This window comes from Trachypithecus francoisi, unplaced genomic scaffold, assembly GCF_009764315.1.
Source record: "Trachypithecus francoisi isolate TF-2019V2 unplaced genomic scaffold, Tfra_2.0 Lachesis_group0, whole genome shotgun sequence".
In the NCBI taxonomy this organism is placed as follows: domain Eukaryota; kingdom Metazoa; phylum Chordata; class Mammalia; order Primates; family Cercopithecidae; genus Trachypithecus; species Trachypithecus francoisi.
Window position 1 is genome coordinate 7982282 of NW_022681453.1, and position 23217 is coordinate 8005498.

General features: G+C 39.7%; 1 protein-coding gene across 1 annotated transcript in view; it reads left to right on the forward strand.

The window, feature by feature from the left end:
• PLCH1 (phospholipase C eta 1) overlaps positions 1-23217 on the forward strand; it is a 277981-nt gene that overhangs the window by 40665 nt on the left and 214099 nt on the right. The window contains exon 2 of the mRNA XM_033203550.1: positions 450-568. Coding sequence (XP_033059441.1) covers positions 490-568 — 79 coding nt within the window. The 5' untranslated portion in view covers positions 450-489. The remainder of the gene's footprint in view (positions 1-449; positions 569-23217) is intronic.

Here is a 23217-nt window from a genome sequence, read left to right on the forward strand (position 1 = left end):
GGATGCTGTACTGACACAAAATTCAGGAATTGGGAATGATAGCTTCGTTCCTGTCAGTTGCCTCCCCACCTGCAACTGAAATTTCCTGAGATGTTACCAGTGTTGACTAGTTTGGATCTTGGACTACTGGGAGTGAGACCGGGAGCACATAAACCATTCCTGAAACCTGCTCCCTGCTGGTAGGTTTATTTCCCCTGGAGACGGGTAACACTGAGCCCTGAAAGGTGGTTTGAAAAAGTTACTGTTTGTTATGCTGAATGACATTCTAGACCCTGGGAAGACTTGTGGGAAATTTCTTAGGGCCTGGGGGATTCCAGCTCCATGTGGGGAGAAGTTGTATGCCGTATGTGTTGCCCTGTAATGCTGGGCAACCGATGGCATTATGCTACCAGCGTGAACGTGTGGCTGCCGTTTTCTTCATTTTTGTCTCATTCTGTTTCCCTTGACAGGGCAATTTGGTTTTGATGCTGTGCCAGAAATCTTCTGACAATGAGTTATTGGAACTTGGAAAAAAAGAACTGTGTGCAGTACCGCAGGCATTTTCTGGTGGACAACAGCGGGTTTCATGGTAAGCTGTCTCTTGTATTTATATAGTTGGATCTTTTATTTTGTTTCTGACAGGCCTTTTATTCTAGCACTCTAGATGCAAATATGGTATAATTGTTGGATGGAACCAAGAGCTTGAGTTAACTTGTTTATGAATAATTACCCAAGAAGTCCCATTGCACTTACTATCTCCAGTTGTAAGCAATGGGCCCCACCTCAGCAACTACAATAGTGTTCTCTCTCTCTACTTGGTGGGGTAGCTGGCACCAGTGCCTTCCCTCTTCTACCACACTGTCAACTCCAGTGATATCCCTTTCTGATGTTTGTAATTATTTTGGGCGAGGGCCATATATTGTTCAGTTAATATTTCTGGATCACCAGTCAATGCTTATTACTAGCAGAGCGTAGCCTTCCAAACTGAGATGTTAGAGGGTGCTTGTGGCCACCTGCTTTAGACACTTATTGAAGAGAAGTCCACCCACTTTTATTGCTGTCCTTTAGGGCTTTAAGACTTATCTGTATATTATGTCCCATATAAAAACAGAACAGAACAGTTTGCAGTCCTAAACTGTTTATCAGGGTAGAGGACTGCCGCTGTGAATCAGAGAGGAATCAGTATTAGTCATTTTCATGGCAAACTAAGACAAATTGCCTTTACCCTGCTGGTATCTGTTTGTTTGTGGTATACAGTCAGGGATAAGCTCTGTCAATCCTGCTGTCAAGATACCCTAGGGTGAAACCGGTTTAAAAGCCAAAGACTTATGTGGTGCCAGAATTTTTGGAGTCATCTCCATCAGAGGCCTGTGGAACTGTAGAGGGAAGAGACAGATTTCAGGGGCAGTGGAGTGGTCTTTAACAGAATCCTGTAATCTAAGCTGCTTTCACCTTTCTAAGATTGGTTGTTCTGAAGTCTTCCCCAATTTGATGACAGACTTAATGTTTATTATTGCTTTAAACTAAGTTTAAGATAACACATTTAACCTTACTTTATTAAGCACTTTAGTGTTTATAGTGTTTTTTCAACATTCATTATACCACCTCAGTAAAAGGCCTTAAAAAGTAGAGAATGACTTCATTTTACAGATGAAGAGAAACAGTTGAAATAACTGCCCAAGTTGATGTAACTAATTAGGTATTAGCAAGGTCAGCATGAAAATTTCTGCCTCCACCTTTCCAGGTTGATTCTCTTGACATTCCAGTGGTGAAATGCCCTTAGCAGAGGAGACGTGGCAATGGCGACTTGACACTGTGGCACTGAGGTTCTGCGTTGCTTTTCTCTGAGCCTTAGCCAAGGGTCCTGTTCATTGCTTTATCTCTCATGCAGTGTTTCATTTATGTATTTTTCTGTTGCAAATTTATTTGTATTAAAAAAGAGTAAACATGATAATAGAAGAATCACGGGAATTAGAAGAACTAGGCTTATTTTTTTCAAGCTTTATTTTGTGCCAGTTTTTAAAGAGTTTAGATTTAAGTGCCTTAAACTCATTATTATTTTCATTATTTTAGAATACCTTTATTCAGAGATCTCAAAGGCTATAATGATTTAAAAAATTTTCTATGTATTTTTATAGTCATATTACCAATTAGTTTATTACTATATTGCAGATATTTATGCTAAGGGCTTGATGAACATTAACATTGTCATACTGGATCCTTTCAAGGACTTTGCCGTAGCTATTATTCAACCAATTTTATGAACGGGGGAACTAAAGCTTTTGGAGATTGTGAAATGGTGACCTAAAATTCAAATCCTGATCTGCCTAATTCCAGCACCTCACTATTTTTTCTTCTTTCAGGCTGCCATCTCCATTTTAATAAAAAAAATTAACATTCTGAGGCTTAAGTTCTATATACCAGTATTTACTGTGTTACTGATGAGCAGTGTATGATGTCGGACAAGTTATATGATCTTTCAGGAACTCAGTTCTCTTTTCTGTGAAATGAGCATGCTGGTCTCATTTGAGGCTGTTTCCATAGAAGTTCTAAACACAGATTCCACTGAAGTATTTTATTTATTTATTTATTTATTTATTTATTTTTGAGGCGGAGTTTCGCTCTGTCGCCCGGACTGGAGTGCAGTGGCCGGATCTCAGCTCACTGCAAGCTCCGCCTCCTGGGTTTACGCCATTCTCCTGCCTCAGCCTCCCGAGGAGCTGGGACTACAGGCGCCCGCCACCTCACCCGGCTAGTTTTTGTATTTTTTTTAGTAGAGACGGGGGTTTCACCGTGTTAGCCAGGATGGTCTCGATCTGCTGACCTCGTGATCCGCCCGTCTCGGCCTCCCAAAGTGCTGGGATTACAGGCTGGGATTACAGGCTTGAGCCACCGCGCCCGGCCGACCCACTGAAGTATTTCTGAGAATTACAATTACTGTATTGTCTGAGCTCCCTTTTCACTAAACAGAAGATACACAAGGGGGCAGTATAATACTTAAAATGTGAATTGGTTACTTCTTACATTCGAGAATTACTCTTTCGAAAGGGTTTAAGAGATATTAAATCCTCCCAAGATTAAAAGAATCAAAGCCGATTAGAACAATGATTCTATTCATTTATAATACGGCAATAACTTTATATATTTCTGATAGTGTAAAATATCATTTTGGATTTCCTTGCCTCAGGATATGTTGTAATTCAGGAAATAAAGATGCCTTTTGCTCTTCTTTCTCTGCTGAAAAAGAATCTGTTAACATAGAAACTTGCTTAACTTAAGGAAGAATTGTGAGAAGTCTTGGGATATTTTAAACCAAGGGAGCTCTGGTGATAATGTCTTTGTAGAGGCTTTCAGAACATTTCTGAGAAAAGAAGGGACAGGACATGTTGAGTAGGAAATGTCAGATTTCTCTTGGGCTTCTTGAACATTTACTGACCACGCTTTTGCTTATTCACTTTGGCTTCTCCTTGTTTTTGTTGATAACTCTCCTTACATAACCAAATCAACCACAACAAAAAGAAACAAAACTTCTTCCATAAACAAGAAAGAACCATTTCCCGTGTAGAATAATAGACTTTTGGAATAAGCATACTTGGATGTGCAAATGATGCCAGCCAGGTTCTTTTTCTACAGACAGACTTCAGCAGTGTTGCCAGGATAAAAGAGCTACATTAAAATGAGAACTCTAAAATGGTCAATAGCAGCAAAAATAAAAATGTAACATTTGTGTAGTTTCACAGTTCATAAAGCATATTCATAGCCTCATTTTCTGATTATAGAGGTGGTATATTCTCACTGGAAACAATTTAGAATATTACCCACAATCCCAGAACCCAAAGAGAAAGAGACTATTAAACCTACTATTAAGAGTTCGGTTATGTCTGGTCTTTTATCTACTTACTATTTCATCTTCACATTTCTGAGGCAGAAATGAAATATTGGAAAGGTTGGGAAATAGTGCTTAACGGAAATGAACTGGTTGGTTGAATTGACTTCTATGTCCAATGATGAGCGAAACCTTGTTAGGAATGATGAATTTTTCTATTTCCCTCTTGTCTGTCTTTTGCCTGAATTTTTAGGAAAAACCCAAAGGAATTTGCACCTATTAGAGAAACTAATCTCCGGGATCTTCCCCTACTTGACTTTTATTCTTCTGATATGTTTGCAATAGAAAAAAATCTTGAGCAAAGAATGTTTGGTGCCATATGAACCTTGCCTTAATGGCTTATACCTTCATGATTTATCTTGATTTGAAAATTGCCTGTATCTTCAGCTGCTTCTCTTGCTTTCAGTGAATTGCAGTATTTTTTTTTCCGACCTAGGATGCAGTCTTGATTATTAACCAGTGATCAGTGTATTTGCAATTAATATTCACGTGCAATTTCTTATGCACATAAGCCTTTCCAAACATTTGAGCTCCTTAATAAGTGACTTGATGTTTGTTTTCACGTACTGCTAGTTGTAATTGTACTATTGGAAAAAGTATTAATTGCTTTCCCGTAAGTTATTAGGGTATCATCTCAACTTCTCATAGGAAAATTTACTTTTGTTGCCATCATGTTGTTAAACGAATATTTCTGAATAACCATTACAAATCTAGACTAGAAACATTTTGGACTGAATTAGGAGTATCTCTTACTATCTGGGGATAAAATTAAGGGTAATTCTCTTATTAAATATTTATGCAGTATGCCTTTTCAAGAAGTTGCCATATATATATATATGTTAATACTTTTACTTTGCCTCAGAACTACATTTTAAGAAAACTAATTGACTTAGTTAATTAATTAAATGATTACTTTTTATCCAGCCTCCCCTTCCTGACCACAGACCTAGTTGGTGATGTGAGGGTAGAAACTTGACCGCTAGTCTGTAAAGGAAAGTAGGCTGAAATGGGATCCTGAAGACTAGTACTAATCCAAGTTTAACAACTAACTTGTGTAGCCTCCTGTCACTTCTGGGGCCGCCAGTTTCCCTGTCTTTCAAGTGCTTTACAATTGTGCCAGATTGTAAAGTTCCCTTGTAGCAGCAAGGTGTGAGGTCTCTGTGTAGTCAAACATCAAGATAGGTGTATGATAGATGGACGTGTTCTTCAGACCGGGGGTATGAGAATGAAAGGCTGGCAAGATGGCATTGAAGAGAGGATAAGATTTCTTTTTGGACTGTAAACTTTGTAGTTAGTGTTGCACTGGCAAAATGCTGCATTTCCCTTAGGGGAGAGAGGTGTGTGTGTGTGAATGGTCACAGGTTTCTCCTGGCCATGGAGAGACCAATATCTAGGACTGACACACAAGCTTTCAGGACAAATGTGATTATATTAAACAATGAACAGTGAAAAGCTCTCCCTCACTGGAGTTCCATCTGCACTGGAAGAAAAGAGAAGAATGCCAGATTCTGACTGGTAAATATGCAAGGAGAATGAAATTATGCAAAAGTGAATTAGGGTTCCAATTGATTTCAGCCAGTTTATTAGACTTTGGCAGCCTGCTTGCTTTCGGTTTGTGGGGCATCACTAGATTTTATGTTAGAGTGGCATTTCTTTACTGAATCAAAGCCTAGCTTTTCCAGCCATAACTTTATAAGCATCCTTTTCTAGGTCCAGAAAATACTTGTGCACATAGAATTCCTTAATGCAATGACAATCAAGATTTCATGAACATTATTAAGATTAAAAGTATCAGGCTGGGCGCAGTGGTTCACGCCTGTAATCCCAGGCTGGGCGCCATGGTTCACGCCTGTAATCCCAGCACTCTGGGAGGCCAAGGCAGGTGGATCACCTGAGGTCAGGAGTTCGAGACCAGCCTGGCCAACATGGCGAAACCCTTCTCTATTAAAAATACAAAAAATTAGCTGGGTGTGGGGGTGGGCGCTTATAATCCCAGCTACTCGGGAGGCCGAGGAAGGAGAGTCACTTGAACCTGGGAGGTGGAGGTTGCAGTGAGCCGAGATGGCGCCACTGCACTCCAGCATGGGCAACAAGAGCAAAACTCTGTCTCAAAAAAAAAAAAAAAAAGATAAAAGATTAAAAGTATTATCATTAATTATTAGAGAGGACCAGGGAAAAATTTCAAAGACAAATTGAAGAGGAAGAGTTTAAAAAAAAAAAAAAAAAAAAAAAAAAAGAAGATAGGCCTTAAGGGAGAAAATATATTTGAATCATTTAAGTTTTATAAATTATAATAGAACTAATTCTGGAAGTAGCATTGCCCAGTAGATTTCTTTTATTGGCCCCACCCACAAGGCTCTCCACCTTCCAGTGATGGCCACTGAAGCAGAAAGCAACAGGGCAGATATCCTTTCAGGCCTATGATGTTCAGGTGCATCTTGCAGGTGGTGAAGATTTAGACAGAGGGAGGCATGGCCTGACCCAGATGTGACACTTTGTAGGGGCTCCCACTGGCTGAGTTACTCTGGGTGAGTTGTTCTCTTTGGGACTAAGTTTTCCGTATCAGCAAAATGCTGGCATTTAGGGAAAATGACCTCTAAGTTTCTAAGTGCTAACATTTTAAGAAATGCGAGATTGTCTACCTCCCCTATTCACCCTACTTTTAAACAGAGGCTAATTGGAGAATTTGCTATGAGTTAACTGACCACATTGATTTATCTCCTTTTCTTCTTCCCCTGTCTGAAGGAAATCACAGCCATCCATTTAGGCCTTACAAAAGAGGATATTTCTGTCTAGTTTAGAACACAAAGGAAACAACCTTTAATGTGAGCTGGTATGAAATATACTTGTTCTATGACCTTTTGGGAACATATGCTCTTCTTTGATGTCTTGGAGATATAAAAATTCTCAATGAAAGCCTCTCAGTGAATGCTACTTATTTATATTTTAAAATCTAAAGTTCTTTCCTTTTTTTGGTCTTTCTTTATGATGAACATTCCATTTGTAACTGGTTTATTGAGCATTTTCAACTTAGTGCAGCATATATGCTTCAGTGAATGCTTCAGAAAATACTTTGTCCCATTGTAGCATCTTGGGTAGATTCTATTACTTTCTGGCTAATTTTGGCAATTAAGTGTCCAGTCCATTTTAAAATTTCAATCTCAGATTCATTAAGCCCCCTTACGCCCTGACCTGGCTGTTGGTGGTTGAAGGTGGGGGTGCCTCTGTCTCTGCTATACTCCTTCCCCTTGAAGGAGAATTCAAGGCCCTGTTCCACAGATTTTGGTACAAGGAAGAGAGCAGGGGCCTTTTGTCCCACATGTCCCTGTTGTATGTCAGCAGCAATGAGGTGATCCAGACTCCCTCTGCTTCCATCATCTGTAGATTCTCAGTTTTATCCTGGCTCCCTCTGTTACCAAGGACCCTCCAGAGAGGACCTGCCATCTTGCTTCAGCCTCATGCCTTCTCTGCTGTCAATTTCCTCTGGCTGGAGCACAGCTTCCTGTGCCCCTGAGGACACTGGGGCAACTGTCTGGCTCCTGCCCTTTCTCTTCTCCGTATTTCTTCATGTGGAGCTCTACAGACTGCAAGGGCTTGAAAGATGGAATGGGGTGTGAAGTTGCCCCTTGCTCTTCTCAGACCTACTGACGACAGTCTCTTCTCACACTGTGGGGGCTGCTCCCATACGTTACCAACTTAGGCAATCTCTAAGTCATTCTTTCATAGCTCTTCCCGTGCTTGTTTCTGGGGTGAGGGGTATTTCCTCCAGTTTCACTCCTCAGAGTGCCATCTCTGCCACCCTGGGCATTGAGGATATTATACACCTAACAATGGCTCAGGTAACGTGATTTTGATGGATGAAATCCCAGCCCCCCCAACCACTGACAGCTCTCCTTGGACTCCTAGAGCCACTCTAGGCACGTCCTTGTTCACTAACATTTTAGATTAGGGCGACTTAATTTCCCTAAAGCTACTGGTGTTCTTTATTCTGTTTGCTCTTTGCGACATTATGTAGCTGGATTAATCAGACCCAAGCAATGATCTATATGTATAAAAATCCATGTTGAGGTGTATCAGCCTCTATTCCTGATCGGGAATCTAATTCAGTGAAGGAATTTTTCTGGATAACTGAACCCACTGTGATCTCTCTGTCATGCTTTCTATGCAAGGTCATTTATGTTCTGCAACGATGGAGGGGATGAAAAGGTGCTCTTTAAATGGCAAATTGGAGATCTGGATGTATGGGAAGCCCAGGTGGATGAGAAATGACAGTGTTCTTTCTTCGAAGTTTTAGCTTTCAATTTTCTGAAACAAGCCTATTGCTGCCAAGTTAACGTCTTGGATGGCCTTTTCCATGAGACTCTCAAACTCTCTCTTAAACCTTTGGCCATTGAGAGTCCAGCCAGGCAGAAAGGCCCTTGATTGTTTTATTCCTTTATGCTTGGGTATACCAATTTTCTAATTGGCAATTGGAATTCGTAATTTTCTAATTACTCAATTAGAAAGAAGAAATAATGTGTATAATAAACTATCATTTTTTCCTTCAGATTTGCAGACTTTTCATGTTTTAAGTGGTTACTTATGAGAATTATTTCCCCTTAGACCTGTGTTACAAATTTAAGCCTTTGTTCTTGAAGCTGCATTTCCATAATTAGAATTAGTTTTCCTCTGCTCTCTCATTTTCCCAATTGTCTTTCCCACTCTGTTTCTAATGTATGCACAGAAATTGATGGGAGGATGAAAAATCTTTCCGTGAGTAGATTCAGAGTTCTTCTAGGGCAACATAATTGTTTAATTTAGTTATAGAAAAGATCTAGAATTTTTTTCTTGGATCTAGTAATAATTAGTGATTGTATTTGTAATCATGAAACCCTCCAGTCTCCCATCTATCAAAAGAAAGTTGAAAAACTGCAGTTTGTTCCTTCTTACCATGTGGATGAAGTCATCCCCGTAGAGATCTGTGACATGTTTTATATTTTCTTAGGGCTCATTCCTTTCAGCAAATATGTTTGGGGTTATTTCAAGTGCAAATTGTTGGTTTCAAAGGAATATCCAGATTTTTAATTTAAAGCCTCTAGCCTAGTGTGGAGTGGCTTCACCTACTCCCACAGCTTCAGTTCCCATGTCTTTGCTAACTCCAAAGGTGTGTTCATGGCTTTAACCTTCCCTCTATGCTGAATACTCAGATGTCCATCTGCCTACCTGATAGTTCCACAGATGCTCTCCAGGTCCTCAGACTTAACATGTGTGGAGCAGAATTCCTTCCTGCCCTGGTACCCATCTGCCTTGCCAACCTTATTTCACCCTTCCCCTTCCCTACTCCCCAGCAACACTGACCTTTGCATTCCTTGCCCACATAACTCACTGCTTCTTCACTTAGCCAACTTCAAGCACATCCTTTCAATCCCAGAGTAAAAGTCTCCTCAGCAGAGAAGACTCTTTTGATTTCTCAGACCAGGTCAGGCCCTGCTTTATGATTTCCTGTCATTGTGCATTGCTGCTTCATTTTGCTGCTTCATTGTGTTATCATTACTGTAATAAAACTATTAATTGTATGATTACTAGTTTCATTTCTGTCTCTCCAACCCAAGGTCCAGGAGATCAGAGACTGTTCTGACTTGTATCTGCAGCACACAGTGCAATGCATTGCATATAGTAGGTGCTCAATAAAATATTGCTGAATGAATTTCTGTATTTTATTTAATAGGGGAGAAAGGTCAGGCACGGTGGCTCATGCCTGTAATCCCAGCACTTTGGGAGGCCAAGGCGGGCGGATTACAAGGTCAGGAGATCGAGACCATCCTGGCTAATGCAGTGAAACACTGTCTGTACTAAAAAAATACAAAAAAAAAAAAAAAAAAATTAGCTGGGTGTGGTGGCAGGCACTTGTAGTCCCAGCTACTCTGGAGGCTGAGGCAGGAGAATAGTGTGAAGCTGGGAGGTGGAGCTTGCAATGAGCCAAGATTGTGCCACTGCACTCCAGCCTGGGCGACTGAGCGAGACTCCGTCTCAAAAAAAAAAAAAAGGGAAATAATAATAATAAGGGAGATAAGAGCGGTTTCACTATTTTTGTACTCTCTGTTGAGTTTGGTGTTTAATCTTTGTGCTGTGAAATGCATCAATTCTCTGACTGTAAACTCTCTCCTTGCCTTTACTCAGAATTTTGCCATAGGAAAGCCGGAAAAAAAAATACTCATACACCATCCTTGCTGAGATGAAGAAGGAAAAGAAGCCCATTGAGAATCCAAGTGTGCCTTAGAAAATATTATATATTACAAATGCATACTGCCTTGAAATGAGCAAGGACAAAGCCATTTCTTTAAAAGAATTTCTTAAAGTAGTTTCAAAAGGCTTTTAGAGTTCATTGTAGATGTTCCATGTTGGTTATACATATATATGTATTTTATCTGACTCTGAAACTGAAGATTTCTGTCTTTAAAATAGCACTATTAGTAAAGTTGTTTAATTGCAGTTGTTTGCATACTATTAAAATTCTCTGCTGCTTGTGTCTGAAAATCTCCAGTCCAGAAGTAAGTGTTGTCTGTGGGGTAATTGTTACTGCAGAGAGCACGGAATAGACCTGCATCAAAAAACAAACAAAACAAAACAAAACAAACAAACGAACAAAAAAAGCACTAGTTTTCTCAGTAAGAGAGGAGGAAAGGAGGCCTGGGGCGGGGGTACATGAGGAGAATAATCAAACAGTATAGGACTTCTTTAAAAGTTAAGAAGATGCACTTTTATTTCAGCTTTACAAACAAGAAAAATGGTAAGCACCTAGGCCTTTCCTCTAAGAATCTCAGGCATTATGAGAGTACATTCCTGACTTATAGGTAGCAAGATCACTCTGAGAAGTAAACACCTCTCTGGGTAGGATAAATACAGAATCCGTGAAAATGTTTTTGTCTGTTTGTCAGCATATGTGACTGACATATATAAGTGTTTTTAGAATTTCTCCCATTGAAATGTAAAGGATGGTGGCTTATGCTCAATTAAAAGGAAGAGCAGGGAACACATTTATTATTTAGTGTCCTAGTTTTACTCCCTGCCAACTTGAAATTGAACATCAATGCATTTCTACAAATGACCATTCTTTGAAATTGTGCCAATGTGAGAATTTCACGGTATTGTGTTTTAAGCTAAGTAGAAGCTCATCATCTCTAGATGTGGAGACTTGTAAGTAATTAATGCTTTAAATCAATGGTTCCCAGCCTTGGCTGTGCATTGGAATCACCTGGGGATAAAACAAAAACAAAAATAAAAACAAACTATGTCCTGGATGTCAGCTCAGAAGCTCTGCTTTTTGGTCTAGGGTGTGGCCAGGGTATGGGAAAATTGTTGGAACTCTTCATGTGATTCTAATGGGCAGCCAATTAGATTTTGGTGGGTTGAAAACCCCAGACTTAGGGTGACCAATATGTATTTTCTCAACAGAACTATTGAATTCATGAATTTGGTAATGGTTATTTTCTGTGATGATAGTCTATTTTATACTGAATCTTGAAGGGTAGGGAAGGGGGAGCATTAAAAAAAGAAGGACATGGATAGAAATACAGTATTTGAATATAAATTAAGCAGGAAAATATAGAAGAGTCATCTATGCTTGGGAATTTGTAGCTGCTGTTTTTCTTTTCTTTTCTTTCTTTCTTTTTTTTTTTTTTGAGACAGAGTTTCGCTTTTGTGGCCCAAGCTGGAGTGCGACGGTACCATCGTGGCTCACTGAAACCCCTGCCTCCTGGGTTTAAGTGATTCCCCTGCCTCAGCCTCCCGAGTAGCTGGGATTACAGGTGCACACCACCATGCCTGACTAAGTTTTGTATTTTTAGTGGAGACGGGGTTTCACCATATTGGCCAGGTTGGTCTCGAACTCATGACCCCAGGTGATTCACCCTCCTTGGCCTCCCAAAGTGCTGGGATTACAGGTGTGAGCCACCACACCTGGCTGCTGCTGTTTTTCTTTAAAAATATTTTTTCACTTTATTTTTTCTGATGGTAGCAACACAGGTTCATTGTAGAAAATTTGGAAAGCATAGAAAAGAGTAAAGATGGAAAAAATAGTCTATAATCTCAATAATGTGTTTTAAGTCTGTGCTTTCTTAAAATGATTTAAAAATCATTGACTAAGTAGTGATTCTCAAATCTGGTTATACATTTGAATCTGCTAGGGTGCTTTTTAAAAAATGCTGATGATTGGAAGGACTAATATTATCCTCATTTTGCTAATGAGGAGAATGAGGCTCTGATAACCACAGGCAGCTATGGGAAAGAGTACGAAAAGCAAGGTATTCCCAAGAAGCAGGCAACAGCACGGAACAAGATGTTGCTGTGGTAAGCACCCAGCTACCAAGTTAAAACAAAACAAAACAAAACAAAACAAAAACAATGATGGTTGGACTCAACCCAAGCCCAGTTAAATCATCTCTGGAACATGGGACTCATATGTTGCCATCCATCCATTCATTTATTCATTCTTTATCTGTATATTTATCTATCTTCAGGTGATTTTGATGACATGGGAGGGATAAAAATCACTGCATTAAAGCTGTTGGTTGACCAAAGTATTGATTTCATCAGTACACACAGTTGGGTATGAGTTTACTGATTTAATACAGCATATAATTGTATACTAGTTTGGGCAAAAGTGGTACATGAAAATCTTTATAGACTATTTGCAGGGAGGAAGGGGGAAGTGATATGCTAACCTTTATATGGTTATTTTCCTCTTTTGTAACAAATTTATTTCATATTCCCTTTAATATGCTTTCCTAGTGTCCTTAAAATGTGATTTGTCTTAACTTTACTACCAATATATCTGTTACATGATACAAAGATATACTTTTGAGCACTAATTTTTTTTTTTTTTGAGACAGAGTTTCGCTCTGTCACCAGGCTAGAGTGCAGTGGCACAATCTCGGCTCACTGCAACCTCCACCTCCTGAGTTCAAGTGATTCTTTGAGCACTAATTGACCTCACAATGTTGTACACAGTCTTCTGATGATAAGCAGAAATACTTTGGGAAGGTCCTTAACAACAGATGACAAAGAACATATTAATAGTATTTTGTTTTGATTAATCTGTAATGAGAAGTACACAGTTCACAGTAGGATAATTTGAAGAACTGGTACAGAAAGAAATATGAAATACGGGAATTGAGAGAACAATGTCATCATTTGGAGTATATCAGATGCAACCTTGAGTATTAACTAGAATTGTGTTTATTTGTCTACTTTGGAAAACTAAATGGTATCCAGAGACTTAGAGACCCACGTGCATTTTATTGTGGAAGGCAAGCTGTGTCAGTCCCTGTAGACATCTGCTCTATCTCCCTTATGCTACATGTGAGAAAACTGATCCTCAGGTTCTCTGTGTTATTCCTAGAAGCCTCAGAGTTGTGAAGAAGAAACCTTGCCTTCTCAGATCACTCTTATTTTGCATGATATCTCCGGCTTTGCACATAGGATCTTAAGGGGAACACAAAGAGGAATTTGAGACTGTTGTTACTGTAACTGAGTTTAGACTTTGTCTGGAGGAATTGGTGGACTCTATGTTAGAATATTCCTGAGGGATCATTAGGAAATGTTAGGGTTGATGCTAAATCAAGGTTGTCATTGGAGTAGCATTACCTCTTTTAAGTATCTCAACAAGACTGTTTTACAGATGAAACTCATAGAAATCACAATTTGCCACAAATCACATTGTTAGATTATGGAGTTCAAACCCAGGTTTGTCAGACTCTCAAATCCAGGGTTTTTCCACTATTGTGACACAGCAATGCATTACACAAACTTGTTTATTTTAAAGCTGCTGAGGCTGTGGGTTTGTGTTTTACAAGAGCTGTAACACCCTTTCTTTAGAGGCTACTAGAGAACTTCTAGAGACACTGTGTGAGTTGCCCTTAGGCTGAGTGTGGGGAGGGGGCTGAGGAACTAGGGGTGAGGGCTAAGAGTTGGTGTCTACTGGAGTGGTCCCTGGGAGCTTGTTAAAACTGCAGACTCTCAACCCCACCAGGGACCTTCTGAGCCGGAATCTGCATTTTAACAAGGTCCTCAGAGGATTAAGTATGAGCAGCTTTGCTTTAGGAGACCACTGGGCTTGGGTATAAGTCCTCTGGAGTGAGGAATTTGTCCTATTCTCCAAGGAGCAGATGGAAGAAGGATGGGTGTGAGGGAGAAGAGAACTGTTTTTCATCATACAAAGCATTGAGAGGTTGGAAACTTGTGTGTAAGGAGAACAGATAATGACAAAGACCCCCAGCAGTATCCTGATACTCAGACTCCCAAGGAGGAAACGTGAGGGCTATGAATTGGCAGGTAATTTTCTGTGTACAGTGGGCTTAAAAAGTTGAATCTCAGTGTCTAAAGCACATGAAGATATAGTCAAGGATATAAGTAATACCCTGATCTATGATAGCAAGGACTGGGGGAGCCCTCTGACTAAGGAATTCTGAACAAAACCCATAGCCAGGCTTCAGGACACTTATGACATTTTTGTAAACATTATGCTAGATACTCTATGTAGATATGCATGTACATTTGTGCATCCTCTTCCTTTGAACAAAGTCCTTAGCTTTCATTATATTTCAGAATAATCTGTTATTCCTTACCCTTTTTGCGAATTATAAACCCCTGAGTAAAACCACTTTCCTTTTATAGATGAGAAGGTAAGTGACTAGTACATATTGATAGCAACCAGCTAGTGGCAAAGTTAATTCTAAGGTAAAAGTTTTTTCTGTCAACACTTTAAATATGTCATGCCACCCTCTCCTGGCTTGTAAAGTTCCCACTGAAAAGTCTGCTGCCAGATGTATTGGCGCTCCATTGTATGTTATTTTCTTTCTTTTTTCTTTCTCTTGCTGCTTTTAGGATCCTTTCTTCATCCTTGACCTTTGGGAGTTTGATTATTAAATGCCTTGAGATAGTCTTATTTGGGTTAAATCTGCTTTGTGTTCTTTAACCTTCTTGTACTTGAATGTTGATATCTTTTCCTAGGTTTGGGAATTTCTCTTATATTATCTCTTTGAATAAACTTTCTACTTCTGTCTCTCTCTCTACTTCCTCTCTAAGGCCAATAACTTCTAGATTTGCCCTTCTGAGGCTATTTTTTAGATCCTGTAGGTATGCTTCATTGTTTTTTATTCTTTTTTTCTGTTTTTCTCCTCTGACTATGTATTTTCAAATAGACTGTCTTTAAGTTCATTAATCCTTTCTTCTGCTTGATCAATTCTGCTGTTAAAAGATTCTTCATCATGCCAATTGTATTTTTCAACTCTAGAATTTCTGCTGGTTCTATTTAATTATTTCAACCTCCTTTTAAAGTATATCTGATAGAATTCTGAATTTCTTCTCTGTGTTATCTTGAATTTCTTTGACTTTCCCTCAAAAGAGCCATTTTGAATTCTCTGTCTGAAAGGTCATATATCTCTGTTTCTCCAGAATTGGTCCATGGTGACTTATTTAGTTTATTTGGTAAGGTCATGTTTTCCTGGATGGTGCTGGTGCTGGTGCTGGTAGATGTTCTTTGGTGTTTGGGCATTGAAGAGTTAGGTGTTTATTGTAGTCTTCACAGTCTAAACTTGTTTGTGTGTGTTTTTCTTGGGAAGACTTTCAGGTATTAAAAGAGACTTGGGTCCCAAGTCCAATAATTCTGTGGTTTTTTTCAGACTCAGAGTTATCACCTTGGTGGTCTTAGATAAGATCTAGAAGAATTTTTTAGATTACCAGGCAGACTCCCGTTCTTTTTCCCTTACTTTCCCCAAACATAGGGGGTTTCTCTTTTTCTTTGCTGAGCCACCGGGGAGCTGGGAGGGTGGTGATGCAAGCACCCCTGTAACCACAACCACTGGGACTGTGCTGGGTCAGACCTGAAGCCAGCACAGCACTGGGCCTTGCCCTAGGCGCCATTCCCTTCAGGATGGCAAGATCCCCCCGCCCCAGGCCTGTCCAGCGATGCTGTCTGGGAGCCAAGGACTGGAGTAAAACACTTTAGCAATTTATCTGATGTTCTATTCTACAGCAGCTAAGCTGGCACTCAGGTCACAATACAAAGTCCTTCCTGCTCTTCCTTCTCCTTTCCACAGGCAGAGGAACCTTTTTCTGTGGCCACCACTACCACTGGTCCATGGGGGCTTTCTGTTGGGCCCCTGCCCATGTTCACTTAAAGTTCAAGGGCTCTTCCATCAGCTGTGGTGGATGCTGACAGGCCTGGGACTCACCCTTCAAGGCAGTGGACTCCCTTCTGGCCCAGGGCAGGTCTGGAAATGCTGTCCAAGAGCCTAGGCCTGGACTCAGGGACCCTAAGCACCTGTTTTTTGCTGTACTCCACTGTGGCTGAGCTGTTACCTGATTTTTGGTTCTTGTGATGGTGCTTTTTTTGTGTGCAGATAGCTGTTAAAATTGAGTGTCCCAGCAGTGGGGATGAATGGTGTAGGGTTCTGTTCTGCCATCTTGCTCCTGGGGTTAATTCTAAAAGCCAGCATTCTGTCATTCCAACTCAACTGGCCTTTATGATCTGAACTAAGTATTATGAAATGCTAAGTGGATTTTCTGTGGGATAAATTTTGTAAATCGCTGCATTTTCTGATTATCAAAAATGGCTAGATATTTATGGCATTGGAATATTGTGACATAAAAGGAATTTTAGGTGAAAGCATTTCAAAGCCTCTGTGTGTTGGCCAGATGAGTCTGGAAGTATTCACTTTGGAGCTGCCAAAGGGCTGAGGTCCTGTTTTCCCATCATTGATGGCAGCAGAGCTCTATGAGACAGGGCTCTCCTTGCCTAGTGGCATCCAACTGACTTCTTTTTGTGTCTTCATAGGTAATAAATGATTATTAACTCTCTGTGGGGAACCAGGTGCTGAACTTTACCAATAATGTAACATGATCCAAGTAGCATTTAGATCCAGTAATGATTTCACTATATGGTAATTTACTAGGTAGTAGTGTTGACTCTGTGAATCCAAAGGATGTTTAGACATAGTTCATTTCTTTTTTTTTTTTTTTTTTGAGACGGAGTCTCGCTCTGTCGCCCAGGCTGGAGTGCAGTGGCCGGATCTCAGCTCACTGCAAGCTCCGCCTCCCGGGTTCCCGCCATTCTCCTGCCTCAGCCTCCCGAGTAGCTGGGACTACAGGCGCCCGCCACCTCGCCCGGCTAGTTTTTTTTTGTATTTTTAGTAGAGATGGGGTTTCACCGTGTTAGCCAGGATGGTCTCGATCTCCTGACCTCGTGATCCGCCCGCCTCGGCCTCCCAAAGTGCTGGGATTACAGGCGTGAGCCACCGCGCCCGGCTAGACATAGTTCATTTCTTAGCACAAAGGTTTTAGAGTTGCTGCTCTGCAAAACCATAGGTGAATGACCTTTAGTTGTGGAATTTAACTCTTTAAAGTATTGGCTCTGTGTGTCTACTAGAAAAATAATAGCGTTCAGATCCTTGGGAATTATATCAGTCAGTGACAGAGGATGGTTATTTTTTAAAGACAAATACTTAGTCTCAGTATCTCAACTTGCAGCCTGTTGAGACCATTTTTAATACATACATCCTCTTGCTTGAACTTCTAATAATCCATCTAGGAAATAATATTCTCATAGGTCTCTTATTTTGGTCTCTAAATATAGTTTTGATCCCTTATCCCTTACCATTTCTCCTAAATTATATAAATCAGTGTAGACATTTAATATCTAGCAACTGTAGGCACCATGTTTCTGATACTAGTAAAGTAAAATTTTCTCTTAGCTAGAGAACAAGTTCTGCATAAATCATAGTACTAAATTATTTCTAAATTAGATTAATTTATATAAACTGATAAAATGTTATTGGTTTCCTATTTTATCATCTTTAGTATTCATGAAGAAGCAATTCTTTCTTCTCTTCTCCAAGGTCTTTAACAAAATTAGCCTTTGAAACCATTTTTGTGCTAGTCGACTGTGAATGAGGAGGACTATTGAAGCAGAAAATTAAAATGCTTTTATTGTTTTAATTTTAATACTAATCATTAATCTATACTTCAACATTATTTCTCTCATTGATACATTTATTGCTTTAAAAGTATTTCTATCTTCCATAATGTCTTTTCTAGCAAAAGAGCTTTGTTACATTTTTGAAATTCTTGCTATTTGAGTGACTTATCAAAGAGCAAGAATTTTGGCAGCCAAAACAAATTTGACTATTATATATGCTGTCAAGCATTTTATTGCCTTATGTGTACAGATTTTTTGAAGTTAATAAACAAGGGGCATTTCCAGTATACTTTCACCTTTAAGAGAGTATATATTTACTACAAGTATTTTAGAGAGTGGTTACACTATAAGATTCATGTTTATTTTTTTAAATAGAAAGCCCCAAGTTTTTGTATAGAATTTTCAGGACTAGGAAAGACTTCAAGGACCTCAATAAAATATTTAATGCCACCAGTTTCTGAGATCTCTTCTAGAATGAAAGCTCTAGAGAATAGGGAATGTGACTTTAGAGCCTTGCACATGGGAGATGCCTGGTAAGTATTTGACTGATGAATCGGTAACCTCTCACTTTTGATCAGTGAGGATGCTGAGGCTGGGAAAGGTTCAATGATGGGTCGAAGGTGGGTCTAAGCCTAACTAACTATTAGAAAGTGGAGTGGTGAGAACTGAGTCCCTGAGCAATATGGGTGCATTGTGAGGTGCCTACCATGCCACACCGTGTGTTCATGTCCACAGCTTCAGAAATTCCTTGGTTTCATTCTAAGTAGAGCAGCTTGCTGATTCTCAAGCACTGACATAACAATCAATCATTTGTCCCTTCCCTGGGTCCTTATTCCCCAAGCTAGTTCGAACAAGGGATATTGCTCCCTTTTCTCCTTCATGCTTTAAATATTTATTGACTTAGATTCTATGCTGGGGATCTAGCAGTTGACAAACTACAGATGGCCTCTGTCTGTAAGGAGCTTACTTTACAGTCTTGCCCCTCTTTGCTGCTACCTACTTCCTTCTCTCTTCTTCTCCTCAACCACACATGGGACTTTATGTTAACTTTTATCCTGTTTGCTTTATCATTGTGTACTTGTACACTCTCTTTCTATACACACTTGCACACACACACACACACACACAATTATTTTTTCTGAATAATTTGAGAATAAGTTGCATACCTCATGGCCCTTTGCCCCATGGTATAATTATCAACTTAAGTAAATTTAACATTGATAAGGCCCTTTAATGTCCTTGATTTCTGAAAGATGTTTTTTCAACTGGTCTCTACGGGGAAATGAGCCTAGGAGAGGAAGGTAAAAACATGGAGAAAAATATTTTCATAAATCCTACCAAGTTCTTAGGGTTAGAGCCAAGATTCTCATATGTTTGTGACTTAGAAGGGCCCTGTGCTTGGTTTAATGCTTTGCTGTTGCCATCTTGAAATTCTTTATAATGGGGGGAAAAAAGTCTCCATGTTTTCATTTCATACAGGGCCAGCAGATTATGTAGCTCATCCTGCTTATAGCACTTACATACTGGGCAGGAACTTTTGCATCTGTTATTATAGATATTGCTGAGGATGGGGAAACTGAGGGTTAGAGGGATTCAAAATAACTTGGCTTGGGTTGTTAAGTTACTGGTAGAACCAGGATTTGAACTGAAGTCTTTTTGATTGCTTATCTGTTGACTATCGCATTGTCTCCAACTACTTTATGCCCCTTAACTCTTCTTCCACTGAGTTAAATTATTTCTGGATTTGGAATTGACTTGTCCTTTCTCTTTTTCTCCTAAGGAGCTCTATTCTCTTGGTACCACAGTTGCTGTCTCTCATCCTAAATCCCTGGGCTGAAGTGTTAACCAGAAGGCCATTTGGAAAATTTCAATAAGTTGATAATTTTCATCCTAAGGGAACTGTCCATTATTAGCTTCCACCTTAATCTTCTCCCTGATTTGTAGAGAAAAGGCTACATGCCGTCATCCCCTCACTTACCCTTACCATATCTCACAATTGAGCAACTGGCTTTCTTCATGTTCCCAACTTTGGAGTCCCTCTGTTATCCTTTGGGATCTGAGTCTTGCTTTATGCCCAGCATCTTCCAACAATTAGAAAACTATCCAGAATCTGAGTTTGGGTCTGGGTGGGTATTCCTATGCTCAGACCTTCTCCTGGTACTCACTACTCTTCTGGTCTGTTCTAGGCCCTGGAGCTACATCAGGGAGCAAGACATTCATTGTTCTAGCTCTCAAGGAGTTTACGTTATGTTCCTCCTTGTTGCTGTGTCTGTTTTTCTGTTAAGATGTCTTAGGCAGAACACAAAATTAATAAATCAGTACTGTTAGGGGAAAATAATATGAAGAGAAAGGCTAAAGAGGTAAGGAGACACTGCAAAAAGTATTAGTATGTATAAAATCGTACTGCTGAAGTTGTGGAGAAGAGCTACTTTCTCTTTCATCAAGGGAGAGACAAAGGAGTTGATTTTTCATTCTGTAGAGTAATTTAGGAATGTAGACTGTTGTGATAGTACTATGAGCTGTAACATATTGAAAATTGTTACCAGGTTACCAGAGGAGCCAGTACAATCTCTTTGCTTGGTTTTCCTTTAGAAAGAGGAGTGAGGTCTCCCTGCCTCAATCATTTAAGGGCATCCTTTCCCTAAATGTCATCTTTTGTTAATAAAATGTCTTCCTCAAACATTACAGAATTAGATTTTCAGAGGAGGCGTCCCCCTTCCAGTCCTTCAGGAGTTTATGGCCATCCCACTCCCTTAGAGACCTGTTTCCTGTTCTCAGGGGAGTCTCTGGTAGTACAGAGCAAACATCCCTGAATTCTGCGGGGGTTGAAGTGACCTGGTGGTTCTGAGGCAGCCTTGAAGTTTGAATTCCTTTAGTCAGGCCTTTGGGCTTGGGTGGCCTGTAGAGACTTCCCAGAGATATGGCTGTTGTGTTCAATAATCTAGAATCATCTTCTCCGCTCTCCCTGCTCCCCCCAGTTTATGGTTATCTCTATGTTTGCTTTCCTTATGGGACCAGTCTGTATACGTAGCATCCCAGGGCTCAGTATTGCTGGATAAGGGGGTAGGGGGTTTGCATTATGATGACCATCCGTATCTCCTATTTGAATGCATGTATTGTAATCCCTATTTGATTGGCTGTAAGTCAAGCCATGCCTAGGCAGATAATATCATTTACCTTTTACTAGACTCAGAGATGGCAGATTAAGGCATAGTAAAATATCCTGTATTAAGATATCAGGTATGTCCAAGTGTGGTTATTATACAACCATCAGTCTTCTTTTAGCTGGAGTGCTAGAGAACACAAACACTTAGGATTTATTCTGGACATTTCCACTCTAGTCATCCAGCTCCATTTCCCAAGGGAGGAGGTAAGGGGACTTCTGCTCAGGGAAAAGTGCATACCAAGTGCTGTGGGGGAGTTTGAATATATGACTACGTAAGTTTTGAGAATTTAATTAAAGCTTCAGCCCTCAGGACAAATATTTGTTTTAATATATGTCACTGTCAACAACCATGAGAGATTCCCATGTGACTACCTATCTCTAGTTATTTCTCCTCTGTTAATGTTATAATGAACACTGATCAGCACTGATAGTAGCTGCTCAAACAATTGATGCTGATTTACAAAGTCTGGGTACTTTTATTTATATCTGGATATGAGTTCATGGCACCCAAATGTCAATCAGAATTTTATATTTTCTGAGTCATTACCAAAGAAAGTTCAGTGTGCTTTAGTGTTCTCTGACTGCAAGATCCTGGGATTCTTACAGCACCTGTCTGTAAAATCTTGTCCACAAGGTCTTGGTTATTTTCATGGATTGCTCAAGTTGAAATCAAGTTCTAAGCCTACCAGAGATTTTGTTTTCAATTATATTGACATCTTCATCAAGTTGACAGTCATGTGCCTGTAAATTTTTATGCTAACCTATAACATTTAAAGTGACATGACCAATAAACAATCAAGTCTTTCAAAAAATAATGAAAAAATTTTATTTTAAAGCCAAGAGTCTCAAAGGGGAGATCAATAAGTCATCAAGCAGGCAGCATTCAAAGAGGTAGTCAGGCTAATGAGTGGCTCATCTCTGTCCTGTGGAACATAGCAAAATTAAATCTGGGTTATACTCAGTTTGTTTTGGGATTCAGATGCTTAAAAATGTGTAGTAATTACTGTCCACTGATGCATGTCAGGTTTCTAACGTAGGAGAAGTCCAAACTGGTTTATTTGACAAGTGTGTGTGATCTATAGGACATGTTCTGTCTCATTAGAATATAGAGTTATCTCTCCCCAGTGATGAATAAACATTCACAGTAAGCCTGCTCTCTGAGTAAAACCCTTGTGTAGGCTATTCTCAGCATTTATTTAGCAAGCACTGTATGGAAACCTGCACCCCTACAGGTCTTCATCTGTTCTTGGCTAAAATTTTTGTAATATGCTGGGTTTATAATTTAAGTGTTTGGTTATACTCTGTTATCCTGTTGTCTAGCAATTCTTGCTGGCAGTAATATTTTAAACATGTTTGCCTGGTTTGGGGAAAAAGCACTGTGTTTGGATTAGAAAGCCCAGTTTCTCCACTGACTAATTTTATAGCCCTGGGCAAGTCACAGGGAGCTGCCGAGGCTTAGCTTCCTCTTTTGCGAATGCAGAATGATAATTCTGCCTGTCTGCCTTCCTGTAGTTGCTGTCAGGCTCATGTGGGGTATGTGTTCCTAGAGGACTTCACAAGGCATAGAGTTTATCAAGCATCATACAGGAGTGATGAAATTGTAATCATTACCATTATTGAGCGTTTAGGTACATTGCATATATTTTTGTTTGTGAAGTGCCTTTTCCTTTGTATATGAACTCAGAGTAGCATTCCATTTTGTTCCTTGGGGTTTAATATAAAAGTTGCAGCAATTTTCTGAAACAATCCTGATGGGGCTTTCTGAGCTTCATCTAATGGCAATTTCCTCAAATGTACTGATGATGAATAGACCACAGGCATGAACTATGCTGGGCTTGTTTGAATTGATAAATGATCTCTACCTTCTCTCATTCATTTAACTCCAAGTTTGCAATGACTACATCTTTAGTGAGTTGAGTCCATTGTAAATAAAAACTGAAAGCATACTTCCAGTCTATCCCATAGATTATTAGCAGACACTCAGAGGCTAAAGTCTAACCCTTCAGTTAGTTCATTTTTTATTTCTGTGATTTGCACGGGCCAAATAATGGATAGTGCTACCCTCTGCTTCAGAACCAGATACTGCTCAGGACAGCTAGTTGAGTAAGGATGGCTGAGTGGTCAAGGGATTTTGATGAAAGATTAGTGCCCATTGTCTCCAGAATACTCTGGAACAGCTTAAGACTAAGCAGGGGTTCAGACAGGACAATGTCTCAGTGGTAGTAAAAAAAA